We start from the raw sequence: 16,451 nt of genomic DNA on the forward strand, positions 1-16,451 counted from the left end.
ATAAACAGAATGTTTCCTCTCTCATTGGTGGAGAGGAGTTAGAAACAGAATGTTTACTCTCTCATTGGTGGATAGGAGGTAGAAACAGAATGTGTCCTCTCTCAATGGTGGAGAGGAGGTATAAACAGAATGTTTCTTCTCTCATTGGTGGAGAGGAGGTAGAAACAGAATGTTTCTTCTCTCATTGGTGGAGAGGAGGTATAAACAGAATGTGTCCTCTCTCATTGGTGGAGAGGAGGTAGAAACAGAATGTTTCCTCTCTCATTGGTGGAGAGGAGGTAGAACAGAATGTTTCCTCTCTCATTGGTGGAGAGGAGGTATAAACAGAATGTTTCTTCTCTCATTGGTGGAGAGGAGGTATAAACAGAATGTGTCCTCTCTCATTGGTGGAGAGGAGGTAGAAACAGAATGTTTCCTCTCTCATTGGTGGAGAGGAGGTAGAACAGAATGTTTCCTCTCTCATTGGTGGAGAGGAGGTAGAACAGAATGTTTCCTCTCTCATTGGTGGAGAGGAGGTAGAAACAGAATGTTTCCTCTCTCATTGGTGGAGAGGAGGTATAAACAGAATGTTTCCTCTCTCATTGGTGGAGAGGAGGTATAAACAGAATGTTTCCTCTCTCATTGGTGGAGAGGAGGTATAAACAGAATGTTTCCTCTCTCATTGGTGGAGAGGAGGAGAAACAGAATGTGTCCTCTCTCATTGGTGGAGAGGAGGTAGAACAGAATGTGTCCTCTCTCATTGGTGGAGAGGAGGTATAAACAGAATGTTTCCTCATTGGTGGGTTATAGTATATATTAATAGCTTTTTTAATTTTTCATCTTTCCCTCCATATCCATTGACATATTCACATATTCCTTCACTTTCTCTCTTCCTCTCCCTCTTCTCTCCTCCTCCCTCCATCAATCTTCTTCTCTCCTTCTCTCCCTCTTCTCTCCCTCCATCAATCTTCTTCACTCCTCCTCTCTTCCTCTCCCTCTTCTCTCCTCCTCCCACCATCAATCTTCTTCTCCTCCTTCTCTCTTCCTCTCCCTCTTCTCTCCTCCTCCCTCCATCAATCTTCTTCACTCCTCCTCTCTTCCTCTCCCTCTTCTCTCCTCCTCCCTCCATCAATCTTCTTCTCTCCTTCTCTCTTCCTCTTCTCTCCTCCTCCCTCCATCAATCTTATTCTCTCCTTCTCGCTTCCACTCCATCATCTCTCCTTCTCTCCTCCCTCCCTCTTCTTCTCTCCTCCTCCTCCTCCCTCCACCTTCTCTCCTCCCTCCCTCTTCATCTCTCCTCCTTCTCCTCCCTCCATCTTCTTCTCTCCACCTTCTCTCCTCCTCCCTCCATCTTCTTCTCTCCTCCTCCATCCACCTTCTCTCCTCCCTCTTCTTCTCTCCTCCTCCTGTTTAAAGAGCAACACTGCCACCTACTGTGCATCAACTTTTTTCTCCTTCCTCCTCTTCCTCTATATCCACACATGTTTACTTATTCTTCACCTTCCTCCTCTTCCTCTACATCCACATATGTTTACTTCTTCTCCCTCATCTTCCTCTCCCTTCATCCATCCATCCTTCTCCTACCTCATTCCTCCCTCATCTTGTTCTCTTCTTACCATGTCCTCCAGTTCTTTCTCTCTCATTCTCTTCCTCCTCCACTACCTGTAGAGGTGGTGTCTACTCCCCCAGGAACGTAATAGTATTTCCTTCTCAACACACACACACACACACACACACACACACATACACTCCTCTGGACCAGAAGGTTGATCCCAGTGGTAGAGACACAGAGGGTGGTGGTTGGGGGGTAACCTCATGACTCTGGACCAGTAGGTTGATCCCAGTGGTAGAGACAGAGGGTGGTGATGGGGGGTAACCCCATGACTCTGGACCAGTAGGTTGATCCCAGTGGTAGAGACAGAGGGTGGTGGATGGGGGGGGGGTAACCCCATGACTCTGGACCAGAAGGTTGATCCCAGTGACTCTGTAATGTTTAAACTCTATCCCAAACCTTAACCATTCATAATGAGGCCCTAAACATTCTGTTTAAACTCTGTCCCAAACCTTAACCATTCATCGCTCTGTCTGTCCGTCCGTCCGTCCGTCTGTCTGTCTTTTATCTTCCTCAGTGGGGAAAGAGAGAAATGAAGAAGTACATTTAAAGATGAACGTCGTCCTGAATCATTTCTGCTGACTAATCTCTCTCTCCTCTCCTCTCCCTCCACAGCAACAGTAATTTCTCAGAGTCTCTCTCTCTCTCTCCCTCTCTCTCTCTTGCTCTCCCTCCACAGCAACAGTAATCTCTCAGAGAGTCACTGATGTCACCCAGCCCATCAGGGCTCAAAGGCCCCCAATTACCAAACATAAAGCAACTTCCACACATCCTCTCTCTCTTTCCCTCTGTTCTGAGTCTCTCCACTCCCTCTGTTCTGACTCTCTCCCCTCTCTCTCTCTCTTTCCCTCTGTTCTGACTCTCCCCCTCCCTCTGTTCTGACTCTCTACCCTCCCCCTCTCTCTCTTTCCATCTCTACTGACTCTCCCCTCTTTCTCTCTTTCCCTCTGTTCTGACTCTCTACCCTCCCTCTCTCTCTCTTTCCCTCTGTTCTGACTCTCCCCTCTCTCTCTCTCTTGTCCTCTGTTCTGACTCTCTACCCTCTCTCTCTCTCTTGCCCTCTGTTCTGACTCTCTACTCTCCCTCTGTGATATCTATGTTTTTTTTAAATAAAAATGTTCACACATAAAGTGAACCGTTTTTGCTTTGTAATCATGGGTTATTGTGTGTAGATTGATGAGGGGAAAAACACATTTAATCAATTTTAGAATAAGGCTGTAATGTGACACAATGTGTAAAAAGGGGTCTGAATACTTTCTGAATGTTGCTGCATATCAGTATATTAGAGAGAGAGAGAAGAGAGGGCAGAGAGCATTAGAGAGAGAGAGAGAGAGAGGGGGAGAGAGGGAGAGAGCGGAGAGCAGGCTGAGAGAGCAGTGAGAAGAGAGAGAGCAGAGAGAACAGAGAGAAGAGAGAGAGCAGAGAACAGAGAGAAGAGAGAGCAGAGAAAGCAGAGGGAGAGAGAGAGCAGAGAGAACAGAGAGAAGAGAGAGAGCAGAGAAAGCAGAGGGAGAGAGAGAGAGCAGAGAGAACAGAGAGAAGAGAGAGAGCAGAGAACAGAGAGCAGAGAACAGAGAGAGAGCAGACAGAGCAGAGGGAGAGAGAGAGCAGAGGGAGAGAGAGCAGAGAGAAGAGAGAGACAGCAGATAATGAGAGCAGAAAGAGAGAGAGCAGAGAGAGAGCAGGGAAAAGCAAGAGAGCAAATAGAGAGGGCAGAGGGAGAGAGAAGAGAGCAGAGTGAGCAGAGAGAGGAGAGAACAGAGAGAGCAGAGAGAGAGCAGCGAGAGAAGAGAGAGCAGAGACAGCAGAGAGAGCAAGCAGAGAGAGAGAGAGAACAGAGAGGGCAGAGAAAGAGAGAGAGCAGAGAGGAAGAGCAGAGAGCAGAGAGAGCAGATAAAATAGAGAGCAGCAGAGCAGAGAGTCAAGAGAGCAGAGGGAGCAGAGGGAGGGAGAGAGAGCAGAGAACAGAGAGATAGCAGAGAGCAGATAGAGCAAAGGGAGGAAGAGCAGAGAGAGCAGAGAACAGAGAGAAGAGAGATAGCAGAGGGAGAGAGAGAGCAGAGAACAGAGAGAGCAGAGGCAGAGAGAGCACAGAGAGAGCAGAGAGAGAAAGAGAGAGAGCATATAGCAGAGAGAGCAGAGGGAGAGAGAGAGAGCAGAGAATAGATAGCAGAGAGAGCACAGAGAGCAGAAAGAGAGCAGAGAGCAGGCTGAGAGAACAGAGAGTGCAGAGTGAGCAGAAAGAGAGAGCAGAGAAAAGAGAGAGCAGAGCAGAGCAGAGAACAGAGAGAAAAGAGTGATAGAACAGAGATGGAGAGAGAGAGAGGGCAGAGAGAGCTGAGAGCAGAGAGACAGATCAGGGAGAGCAGAGGGAGAGAGAGAAAGCATAGAGAGAGAGCAGAGAGATCAGAGGAAGTGAGAGAGCAGAGAGCGAGAGAGAAAGCAGAGGGAGAGAGCAGAGAGGGCAGAGAGAGAGAACAGAGGGCAGAGAGAGAGAGGGCAGAGAGAAGGAGATAGTGGAGAGGGCAGAGAGAGAGAACAGAGAGGGCAGAGAGAGAGAACAGAGAGAGCTGAGAGCAGAGAGACAGATCAGGGAGAGCAGAGGGCAGAGAGAGCAGAGAGAGAGCAGAGGGAGAGAGAGAAAGCAGAGAGAGAGAGCAGAGAGATCAGAGGAAGTGAGAGAGCAGAGAACATAGAGAAGAGAGAGCAGAGAGCAGGCTGAGAAAGCAAAGAGAGAGAACAGAGAGAGCAGACAGAGACAGAGCAGAGTGCAGAGAAAAGAGTGAGAGGAAAGAGACAGAGCAGAGTGCAGATAAAAGAGTGAGAGGACAGAGACAGAGTGTGTGAAAAGAGCAGAGAACAGAGAGAGAGAGCAGAGAGAACAGAGAGAAAGAGCAGAGAGATATAGTGACCCTGCATCACAACACCCTGTTGCTATAGTGAACCTGCATCACAACACTCTGTTGCTATAGTGACCCTGCATCACAACACTGTTGCTATAGTGACCCTGCATCACAACACTGTTGCTATAGTGACCCTGCATCACAACACTATGTTGCTATAGTAACCATGCATCACAAAACTCTGTTGTACTAATTGTACAATTTGTTTAATTCTATTCCACATATTTAATTGTTTTGTATTTCATTTCATATTTGTTTCATGTTTCAACCAGTCGCAGGTTAACTTCAACCTGACAGAGGAAACGTAAAATCAATAAACAAACTGTTTTCACAAGTAACAAGCCTTTTCTTGTTTCAAGTGTGTTTTATTATGAAAAGTACAATATATCCTTGTATACTTGTACAACTATGGAGCGTATGTCCATATATAATTGTATATAATTGTACAATTTGTTATTCAACATAAAATACATGTTATTGTAAGAGGTCCTGGGTCAAGGTCACAATTTTAGGAAGAAGAGTGTGTGTGTTTGTCCAGTGTGTGTGTGTGTGTGTGTTTTTGTCCAGTATGTGTGTGTGTGTTTGTGAGTCCAGTGTGTGTGTTTGTCCAGCATGTGTGTGTTTGTCCAGTGTGTGTGTGTGTGTGTGTGTGTGTTCAGTGTGTGTGTGTGTGTGTGTGTGTTCAGTGTGTGTGTGTGTGTGTCTAGTGTGTGTGTGTGTGTGTTCAGTGTGTGTGTGTGTGTGTCTAGTGTGTGTGTGTGTGTTCAGTGTGTCTAGTGTGTGTGTGTTCAGTGTGTGTGTGTGTGTGTCTAGTGTGTGTGTGTTCAGTGTGTGTGTGTGTGTGTGTGTGTGTGTGTGTGTGTCCAGTGTCTGTGTGTGTCTAGTGTGTGTGTGTTCAGTGTGTGTGTGTGTCTAGTGTGTGTGTGTGTGTGTGTGTTCAGTGTGTGTGTGTTCAGTGTGTGTGTGTGTGTGTCCAGTGTGTGTGTGTGTGTGTTCAGTGTGTGTGTGTGTTTGTGTAAAGTGTGTGTGTGTGTCTAGCGTGTGTGTGTGTTCAGTGTGTGTGTGTCTGTGTTTGTGTGCTTGTCCAGTGTGTGTGTGTGTGTGTGTCTAGCATGTGTGTCTTTGCCCAGTGTGTGCATGTTCAGTGTGTGTGTTTGTGTCCAGTGTGTGTGTGTGTGTGTGTGTGTTTGTCCAGTGTGTGTGTGTTTGTGTCCAGTGTGTGTGTGTGTGTGTGTCTAGCGTGTGTGTGTGTTCAGTGTGTGTGGGTCTGTGTTTGTGTGTTTGTCCAGTGTGTGTGTGTGTCCAATTGTGTGTGTGTGTGTCTTTGCCCAGTGTGTGTGTGTTCAGTGTGTGTGTGTGTTCAATGTGTATGTGTTTGTCCAGTGTGTGTGTGTCTGTCCACTGTGTGTGTGTCTCTATCCAGTGTGTGTGTGCGTGTCTGTCCAGTGTGTGTGTGTGTCTGTCCAGTGTGTGTGTGTGTGTGTGTCTGTCCAGTGTGTGTGTGTGTGTGTGTGTCTAGCGTGTGTGTGTTTGTTTGTGTCTAGTTTGTGTGTTTGTCCAGTTGGTGTGTGTGTGTCTAGCTTGTGTGTGTTTGTTTGTGTCCAGTGTGTGTGTTTGTCCAGTGTGTGTGTGTGTGTGTGTGTGTGTGTGTGTGTGTGTGTTTTTGTCCAGTGTGTGTGTTGTCCAGTATGTGTGTGTGTTTGTGAGTCCAGTGTGTGTGTTTGTCCAGCATGTGTGTGTTTGTCCAGTGTGTGTGTGTGTGTGTGTGTGTGTGTTCAGTGTGTGTGTGTGTGTGTGTGTGTGTGTGTTCAGTGTGTGTGTGTGTGTGTGTGTTCAGTGTGTGTGTGTGTTCAGTGTGTGTGTGTGTTTAGTGTGTGTGTGTGTTCAGTGTGTGTGTGTGTGTGTGTGTGTGTGTGTTCAGTGTGTGTGTGTGTGTCCAGTGTGTGTGTTTGTCCAGTATGTGTGTGTGTGTTTGTGAGTCCAGTGTGTGTGTTTGTCCAGCATGTGTGTGTTTGTCCAGTGTGTGTGTGTGTGTGTGTTCAGTGTGTGTGTGTGTGTCAAGTGTGTGTGTGTGTTCAGTGTGTGTGTGTGTGTGTGTGTGTGTGTGTGTTCAGTGTGTGTGTGTGTCTAGTGTGTGTGTGTGTGTTCAGTGTGTGTGTGTGTGTTCAGTGTGTGTGTGTGTGTGTGTCCAATGTCTGTGTGTGTCTAGTGTGTGTGTGTGTGTGTGTGTGTGTGTGTGTGTTCAGTGTGTGTGTGTGTCTAGTGTGTGTGTGTGTTCCCAGTGTGTGTGTGTGTGTTCAGTGTGTGTGTGTGTGTTCAGTGTGTGTGTGTGTGTGTGTGTGTGTGTGTCCAGTGTGTGTGTGTGTGTGTGTTCAGTGTGTGTGTGTGTTTGTGTCCAGTGTGTGTGTGTGTGTGTCTAGCGTGTGTGTGTGTTCAGTGTGTGTGTGTGTGTGTGTGTCCAATTGTGTGTGTGTGTGTCTCTGCCCAGTGTGTGTGTGTTCAGTGTGTGTGTGTTTGTGTCCAGTGTGTGTGTGTGTGTGTGTTCAGTGTGTGTGTGTGTTTGTGTCCAGTGTGTGTGTGTGTGTGTCTAGCGTGTGTGTGTGTTCAGTGTGTGTGTGTCTGTGTTTGTGTGCTTGTCCAGTGTGTGTGTGTGTGTGTGTCTAGCATGTGTGTCTTTGCCCTGTGTGTGTGTGTTCAGTGTGTGTGTTTGTGTCCAGTGTGTGTGTGTGTGTGTGTTTGTCCAGTCTGTGTGTGTTTTTGTCCAGTGTGTGTGTGTGTGTGTGTTCAGTGTGTGTTTGTCCAGTGTGTGTGTGTGTCCAATTGTGTGTGTGTGTGTGTGTGTCTTTGCCCAGTGTGTGTGTGTTCAGTGTGTGTGTGTTCAGTGTGTGTTTGTCCAGTGTGTGTGTGTGTGTCTGTCCAGTGTGTGTGTGTGTGTGTGTGTGTGTCTGTCCAGTGTGTGTGTGTGTGTCTGTCCAGTGTGTGTGTGTGTGTGTGTGTGTCTGTGTGTGTCTAGCGTGTGTGTGTTTGTTTGTGTCTAGAGTGTGTGTTTGTGTGTTTGTCCAGTGTGTGTGTGTGTGTGTGTGTTTGTCCAGTGTGTGTGTGTGTGTGTGTGTGTGTGTGTCTGTCCAGTGTGTGTTCAGTGTGTGTGTGTTCAGTGTGTGTGTGTTTGTCCAGTGTGTGTGTGTGAAATGTGATTGTGCGTCCAGTGTGTGTGTGTTTCCAGTGTGTGTGTGTGTTCAGGGTGTGTGTGTCGGTCCAGTGTGTGTGTGTGTGTGTGTGTGTGTGTGTCTTTGCCCAGTGTGTGTGTGTGTGTGTGAGTGAGTCCAGTGTGTGTTCAGGGTGTGTGTGTGTGTGAGTGAGTCCAGTGTGTGTGTGTGTGTGTGTGTGTGAGTCCAGTGTGTGTGTGTGAGTGCAGTGTGTGTGTGAGTCCAGTGTGTGTGTGTGTGTGTGTGTGTGTATGTGTGAGTCCAGTGTGTGTGTGTGAGTCCAGTGTGTGTTCAGTGTGTGTGTTCAGTGTGTGTGTGTGTCCAATTGTGTGTGTGTGTGTGTGTGTTTGTCCAGTGTGTGTGTGTGTGTGTGTTTGTCCAGCCTGTGTGTGTTTGTCCAGTGTGTGTGTGTGTGTCTTTGCCCAGTGTGTGTGTGTGTGTGTCTTTGCCCAGTGTGTGTGTTTGTCCAGTGTGTGTGTGCAATGTGAGTGTGCGTCCAGTGTGTGTGTGTTTCCAGTGTGTGTTTATGTGTGTGTGTTCAGGGTGTGTGTGTCGGTCCAGTGTGTGTGTGTGTGTGTGTGTGTGTCCAGTGTGTGTTCAGGGTGTGTGTGAGTCCAGTGTGTGTGAGTGAGTGTTTTTGTGTGTTAGTCCAGTGTGTGTGTGTGTGTGAGTCCAGTGTGTGTGTGTGTGTGTGTTCAGTGTGTGTGTGTGTTTGTGTAAAGTGTGTGTGTGTCTAGCGTGTGTGTGTGTTCAGTGTGTGTGTGTCTGTGTTTGTGTGCTTGTCCAGTGTGTGTGTGTGTGTGTGTCTAGCATGTGTGTCTTTGCCCAGTGTGTGTATGTTCAGTGTGTGTGTTTGTGTCCAGTGTGTGTGTGTGTGTGCGTGTGTTTGTCCAGTGTGTGTGTGTTTTGTCCAGTGTGTGTGTGTGTGTCTGCGTGTGTGTGTTCAGTGTGTGTGGGTCTGTGTTTGTGTGTTTGTCCAGTGTGTGTGTGTGTCCAATTGTGTGTGTGTGTGTCTTTGCCCAGTGTGTGTGTGTTCAGTGTGTGTGTGTCTGTCCACTGTGTGTGTGTCTCTATCCAGTGTGTGTGTGCGTGTCTGTCCAGTGTGTGTGTGTGTCTGTCCAGTGTGTGTGTGTGTGTCTGTCCAGTGTGTGTGTGTGTGTGTGTGTCTAGTGTGTGTGTTTGTTTGTGTCTAGTTTGTGTGTTTGTCCAGTTGGTGTGTGTGTGTCTAGCTTGTGTGTGTTTGTTTGTGTCCAGTGTGTGTGTTTGTCCAGTGTGTGTGTGTGTGTGTGTGTGTGTGTGTTTTTGTCCAGTGTGTGTGTTGTCCAGTATGTGTGTGTGTTTGTGAGTCCAGTGTGTGTGTTTGTCCAGCATGTGTGTGTTTGTCCAGTGTTTGTGTGTGTGTTCAGTGTGTGTTCAGTGTGGGTGTGTGTGTGTGTGTTCAGTGTGTGTGTGTGTGTGTGTGTGTGTTCAGTGTGTGTGTGTGTGTGTGTGTGTGTGTGTGTTCAGTGTGTGTGTGTGTGTCCAGTGTGTGTGTTTGTCCAGTATGTGTGTGTGTGTTTGTGAGTCCAGTGTGTGTGTTTGTCCAGCATGTGTGTGTTTGTCCAGTGTGTGTGTGTGTGTGTGTGTGTTCAGTGTGTGTGTGTGTGTGTGTGTGTGTGTTCAGTGTGTGTGTGTGTGTGTGTGTGTGTGTGTTCAGTGTGTGTGTGTGTGTTCAGTGTGTGTGTGTGTGTGTGTCCAATGTCTGTGTGTGTCTAGTGTGTGTGTGTGTGTGTTGTGTTCAGTTTGTGTGTGTCTAGTGTGTGTGTGTGTTCAGTGTGTGTGTGTGTGTGTTCAGTGTGTGTGTGTGTGTGTGTGTTGTGTGTGTGTGTGTGTTCAGTGTGTGTGTGTGTGTGAGTCCAGTGTGTGTGTGTGTGTGTGTGTGTCCAATTGTGTGTGTGTCTCTGCCCAGTGTGTGTGTGTTCAGTGTGTGTGTGTTTGTGTCCAGTGTGTGTGTGTGTGTGTGTTCAGTGTGTGTGTGTGTTTGTGTCCAGTGTGTGTGTGTGTGTGTCTGTGTGTGTGTGTGTTCAGTGTGTGTGTGTCTGTGTTTGTGTGCTTGTCCAGTGTGTGTGTGTGTGTGTTCTAGCATGTGTGTCTTTGCCCAGTGTGTGTGTGTTCAGTGTGTGTGTTTGTGTCCAGTGTGTGTGTGTGTGTGTGTGTTTGTCCAGTCTGTGTGTGTTTTTGTCCAGTGTGTGTGTGTGTGTGTGTTCAGTGTGTGTTTGTCCAGTGTGTGTGTGTGTCCATTGTGTGTGTGTGTGTGTGTGTGTGTCTTTGCCCAGTGTTCAGTGTGTGTGTGTTCAGTGTGTGTTTGTCCAGTGTGTGTGTGTGTGTCTGTCCAGTGTGTGTGTGTGTGTGTGTCTGTCCAGTGTGTGTGTGTGTGTGTCTGTCCAGTGTGTGTGTGTGTGTGTGTGTGTGTGTGTGTGTCTAGCGTGTGTGTGTTTGTTTGTGTCTAGAGTGTGTGTTTGTGTGTTTGTCCAGTGTGTGTGTGTGTGTGTGTGTGTGTGTGTGTGTGTGTTTGTCCAGTGTGTGTGTGTGTGTGTGTGTGTGTGTCTGTCCAGTGTGTGTTCAGTGTGTGTGTGTTCAGTGTGTGTGTGTTTGTCCAGTGTGTGTGTGTGAAATGTGATTGTGCGTCCAGTGTGTGTGTGTTTCCAGTGTGTGTGTGTGTTCAGGGTGTGTGTGTCGGTCCAGTGTGTGTGTGTGTGTGTGTGTGTGTGTGTGTGTCTTTGCCCAGTGTGTGTGTGTGTGTGTGAGTGAGTCCAGTGTGTGTTCAGGGTGTGTGTGTGTGTGAGTGAGTCCAGTGTGTGTGTGTGTGTGCGTGTGTGTGAGTCCAGTGTGTGTGTGTGAGTGCAGTGTGTGTGTGAGTCCAGTGTGTGTGTGTGTGTGTGTGTATGTGTGAGTCCAGTGTGTGTGTGTGAGTCCAGTGTGTGTTCAGTGTGTGTGTTCAGTGTGTGTGTGTGTCCAATTGTGTGTGTGTGTGTGTTTGTCCAGTGTGTGTGTGTGTGTGTGTTTGTCCAGCCTGTGTGTGTGTGTGTCTTTGCCCAGTGTGTGTGTTTGTCCAGTGTGTGTGTGCAATGTGAGTGTGCGTCCAGTGTGTGTGTGTTTCCAGTGTGTGTTTATGTGTGTGTGTTCAGGGTGTGTGTGTCGGTCCAGTGTGTGTGTGTGTGTGTGTGAGTCCAGTGTGTGTTCAGGGTGTGTGTGAGTCCAGTGTGTGTGTGTGTGTGTGTGTGTGAGTCCAGTGTGTGTGTGTGTGTTTTTGTCCAGTATGTGTGTGTGTGTTCGTGAGTCCAGTGTGTGTGTGTGTGTTTTTGTCCAGTATGTGTGTGTGTGTTCGTGAGTCCAGTGTGTGTGTGTGTGTTTTTGTCCAGTATGTGTGTGTGTGTTCGTGAGTCCAGTGTGTGTGTGTGTGTGTTCAGTGTGTGTGTGTGTGTGTGTGTCCAGGGTGTGTGTGTATTTTTGTGAGTCCAGTGTGTGTGTCGGTCCAGTGTGTGTTTGTATGTTCAATGTGTGTGTGTGTAATTATTTCAGGGACACTGAGTCACCTTCCCAACAAACCCCAAACCCTGGATAGAGGGGCTCAGTGAATGTGGAGGTGAATGTGATCAGGTGGGTCAGTGTGTCAGAGGAGGCTCTATAGAAGGACAGAGTGCCGGCTGGCCAGTCCAGATACACTCCTACTCTGTGGGAGCTGGAGGGGGGGACGTCTATGGTAGTGGGATTATTATTGTGACAGGCAGAGTAACTGTTGTCATAGCAGAACAGACTCCAGGACTTGTCATTGTATCCAAGACAACAGTCATAACCCCTTCCTCTCCTGCTGATTCCTTTATATGTCACTCCAATAACAGCCCCCCCACTCCACTCTACCTCCCAGTAACAGCGCCCAGTCAGACCCTCTCTACACAGCACCTGTCTACAGCCCTCAAATCTCTCTGGGTGATCAGGATACGGCTGCTCCTCTGTCCTCCATGTCACCTTTTTGTTCTCCTCAGACAGAGAGAGGAGTCTGTTTACTGTGTTTAGGTCCAGTGTGAGATCACAGACATCTGATGGATGAAACCAGACACAATATTAGAAATCATCATCATTCACATTAGAACGTTAACTCACTTTTCACTAATTCATTTAATGTAGATGTTTCTAGGTATCAAAAGGAGAAGTTAAGGTAACTTGAGACTTGTTGAATGATCATATGTTATACTGTATGGTAATATAAAACACACTTATTCCTATTAAACACACATGCAACTCTTTGTAAACGTTGGTGTCCCTGATTTCTGCTTCTGTAGAACGACAGCTGATATTTAATGTGACCAAGTCAGTAATGATGGTGGTCTTTGACTTAACTTGAATTAAGACTTATTCTTAGTCATACTCTTCACAGCAGTCAACACTCACATTTTCTAAGTCCAGGTTTCATTGTGTACTCTCCACCATGTTCCACACTGTAGCGGTAAGCAGAAGAACAGACAGTCATTGAGGGATACACCTGAACACACCTGAACACACACACACACACACACACACACACACACACACACACACACACACACACACACACACACACACACACACACACACACACACACAGTCAGCATGTAACTTTGTCCAAGTGGTGGTCAGAATGTTTGTCTTAACCAGCCTGATAAGTCCAACATGTCTGATATGAACATTGACATAAACCCTCTACATACTTGAGTTTCTCCAGTCTGCAGTGTGGATCCTCCAGTCCAGCAGAGAGCAGTCTGACTCCTGAGTCTCCTGGGTGATTGTTACTCAGGTCCAGCTCTCTCAGGTGTGAGGGGTTTGACCTCAGAGCTGAGACCAGAGAAGCACAGCCTTCCTCTGTGACTAGACAGCCTGACAGCCTGCAAAGAGTCAAATCATATTAAAATCACACTGATATTCTTTGATGGTGAAAATAATGGCAGTATATTTTTCTCCATATTCATGTCAAACCCTGATCTGTTTCACCTGTCCAGGGATATATACACCATACCTATTATTATTATATCCCTGGTGTATATATCCCTGGTGTATATATCCCTGGTGTATATATCCCTGGTGTATATATCCCTGGTGTATATATCCCTGTGTTTCCCTGGTGTATATATCCCTGGTGTATATATCCCTGGTGTATATATCCCTGGTGTATATATCCCTATGTTTCCCTGGTGTATATATCCCTGGTGTATATATCCCTGGTGTATATATCCCTGGTGTATATATCCCTGGTGTGTTTCCCTGGTGTATATATCCCTGTGTTTATCCCTGGTGTATATATATGTTTCCCTGGTGTATATATCCCTGGTGTATATATCCCTGGTGTATATATCCCTGGTGTATATATATCACTGTGTTTCCCTGGTGTATATATCCCTATGTTTCCCTGGTGTATATATCCCTGGTGTATATATCCCTGTGTATATATCCCTGTGTTTCCTGGTGTATATATCCCTGGTGTATATATCCCTGGTGTATATATCCCTGGTGTATGTATCCCTGGTGTATATATCCCTGTGTTTCCCTGGTGTATATATCCCTGGTGTATATATCCCTATGTTTCCCTGGTGTATGTATCCCTGGTGTATATATCCCTGGTGTATATATCCCTGTGTTTCCCTGGTGTATATATCCCTGGTGTATATATCCCTGGTGTATATATCCCTGTGTGTCCCTGGTGTATATATCCCTGGTGTATATATCCCTGGTGTATATATCCCTGGTGTATATATCCCTGGTGTATATATCCCTGTGTTTCCCTGGTGTATATATCCCTGGTGTATATATCCCTGGTGTATGTATCCCTGGTGTATATATCCCTGTGTTTCCCTGGTGTATATATCCCTGGTGTATATATCCCTATGTTTCCCTGGTGTATGTATCCCTGGTGTATATATCCCTGGTGTATATATCCCTGGTGTATATATCCCTGGTGTATATATCCCTGTGTGTCCCTGGTGTATATATCCCTGGTGTATATATCCCTGGTGTATATATCCCTGGTGTATATATCCCTGTGTTTCCCTGGTGTATATATCCCTGGTGTATATATCCCTGGTGTATATATCCCTGGTGTATATATCCCTGTGTTTCCCTGGTGTATATATCCCTGGTGTATATATCCCTGGTGTATATATCCCTGGTGTATATATCCCTGGTGTATATATCCCTGTGTGTCCCTGGTGTATATATCCCTGGTGTATATATCCCTGGTGTATATATCCCTGGTGTATATATCCCTGGTGTATATATCCCTGTGTTTCCCTGGTGTATATATCCCTGGTGTATATATCCCTGGTGTATATATCCCTGGTGTATATATCCCTGTGTGTCCCTGGTGTATATATCCCTGGTGTATATATCCCTGGTGTATATATCCCTGGTGTATATATCCCTGGTGTATATATCCCTGGTGTATATATCCCTGGTGTATATATATCCCTGTGTTTCCCTTGGTGTATTTATCCCTGTGTTTCCCTGGTGTATATATCCCTGGTGTATATATCCCTGGTGTATATTTCCCTGTGTTTCCCTGGTGTATATATCCCTGGTGTATATATCCCTGGTGTATATATATCTGTGTTTTTTTCTGGTGTATTTATCCCTGTGTATATATCCCTGGTGTATATATCCCTGTGTTTCCCTAGTGTATATATCCCTGGTGTATATATCCCTGTGTTCCCTGGTGTATATATCCCTGGTGTATATATCCCTGGTGTATATATCCCTGGTGAATATATCCCTGGTGTATATATCCCTGGTGTATATATCCCTGTATTTCCCTGTTGTATATATCCCTGGTGTATATATCCCTGGTGTATATATCCCTATGTTTCCCTGGTGTATATATCCCTGTGTTCCCCTGGTGTATATATCCCTGTGTTTCCCTGGTGTATATATCCCTGGTGTATATATCCCTGGTGTATATATCCCTGGTGTATATATCCCTAGTGTATATATCCCTAGTGTATATATCCCTGTGTTTCCCTGGTGTATATATCCCTGTGTTTCCCTGGTGTATATATCACATTGTTTCCCTGGTGTATATATCCCTGTGTTTCCCTGGTGTATATATCCCTGGTGTATATATCCCTGGTGTATTTATCCCTGGTGTATTTATCCCTGTGTTTCCCTGGTGTATATATCCCTGGTGTATATATCCCTGGTGTATATATCCCTGGTGTATTTATCCCTGGTGTATATATCCCTGTGTTTCCCTGGTGTATTTATCCCTGTGTTTCCCTGGTGTATATATCCCTGGTGTATATATCCCTGGGGAATATATCCCTGGTGTATATATCCCTGTGTTTCCCTGGTGTATATATCCCTGTGTTTCCCTGGTGTATATATCCCTGGTGTATATATCCCTGGTGTGTATATCCCTGTGTTTCCCTGGTGTATATATCCCTGGTGTATATATCCCTGGTGTATATATCCCTGGTGTATATATCCCTGGTGTATATATCCCTGGTGTATATATCCCTGGTGTATATATCCCTGTGTTTCCCTGGTGTATATATCCCTGGTGTATATATCCCTGGTGTATATATCCCTGGTGTATATATCCCTGTGTGTCCCTGGTGTATATATCCCTGGTGTATATATCCCTGGTGTATATATCCCTGGTGTATATATCCCTGGTGTATATATCCCTGTGTTTCCCTGGTGTATATATCCCTGGTGTATATATCCCTGGTGTATATATCCCTGGTGTATATATCCCTGGTGTATATATCCCTGTGTGTCCCTGGTGTATATATCCCTGGTGTATATATCCCTGGTGTATTTATCCCTGGTGTATTTATCCCTGGTGTATATATCCCTGGTGTATATATCCCTGGTGTATATATCCCTATGTTTCCCTGGTGTATATATCCCTGGTGTATATATCCCTAGTGTATTTATCCCTGTGTTTCCCTGGTGTATATATCCCTGGTGTATATATCCCTGGTGTATATATCCCTGGTGTATATATCCCTGGTGTATATATCCCTAGTGTATATATCCCTGGTGTATATATCCCTGGTGTATATATCCCTGGTGTATATATATCCCTGTGTTTCCCTTGGTGTATTTATCCCTGTGTTTCCCTGGTGTATATATCCCTGGTGTATATATCCCTAGTGTGTGTTTCCCTGGTGAATATATCCCTGGTGTATATATCCCTGGTGTATATATCCCTGGTGTATATATCCCTGGTGTATATATCCCTGGTGTATATATCCCTGGTGTATATATATCCCTGTGTTTCCCTTGGTGTATTTATCCCTGTGTTTCCCTGGTGTATATATCCCTGGTGTATATATCCCTGGTGTATATTTCCCTGTGTTTCCCTGGTGTATATATCCCTGGTGTATATATCCCTGGTGTATATATATCTGTGTTTTTTTCTGGTGTATTTATCCCTGTGTTTCCCTGGTGTATATATCCCTGGTGTATATATCCCTGTGTTTCCCTAGTGTATATATCCCTGGTGTATATATCCCTGTGTTCCCCTGGTGTATATATCCCTGGTGTATATATCCCTGGTGTATATATCCCTGGTGAATATATCCCTGGTGTATATATCCCTGGTGTATATATCCCTGTATTTCCCTGTTGTATATATCCCTGGTGTATATATCCCTGGTGTATATATCCCTATGTTTCCCTGGTGTATATATCCCTGTGTTCCCCTGGTGTATATATCCCTGTGTTTCCCTGGTGTATATATCC

At 45.9% G+C, this 16,451-nt stretch overlaps 1 protein-coding gene across 1 annotated transcript in view; it reads right to left on the reverse strand.

Moving 5' to 3' along the window:
- Positions 1 to 10,214: 10,214 nt before the first annotated feature.
- Positions 10,215 to 16,451, reverse strand: part of LOC135520453 (NACHT, LRR and PYD domains-containing protein 12-like) — a 48,812-nt gene continuing 42,575 nt past the window's right edge. Inside the window, 3 exon segments of the mRNA XM_064946031.1 lie at positions 10,215 to 11,779; positions 12,132 to 12,178; positions 12,428 to 12,601. Coding sequence (XP_064802103.1) covers positions 11,253 to 11,779; positions 12,132 to 12,178; positions 12,428 to 12,601 — 748 coding nt within the window. The 3' untranslated portion in view covers positions 10,215 to 11,252.

This window comes from Oncorhynchus masou, chromosome 29 (genome assembly GCF_036934945.1).
Source record: "Oncorhynchus masou masou isolate Uvic2021 chromosome 29, UVic_Omas_1.1, whole genome shotgun sequence".
NCBI lineage: Eukaryota > Metazoa > Chordata > Actinopteri > Salmoniformes > Salmonidae > Oncorhynchus > Oncorhynchus masou.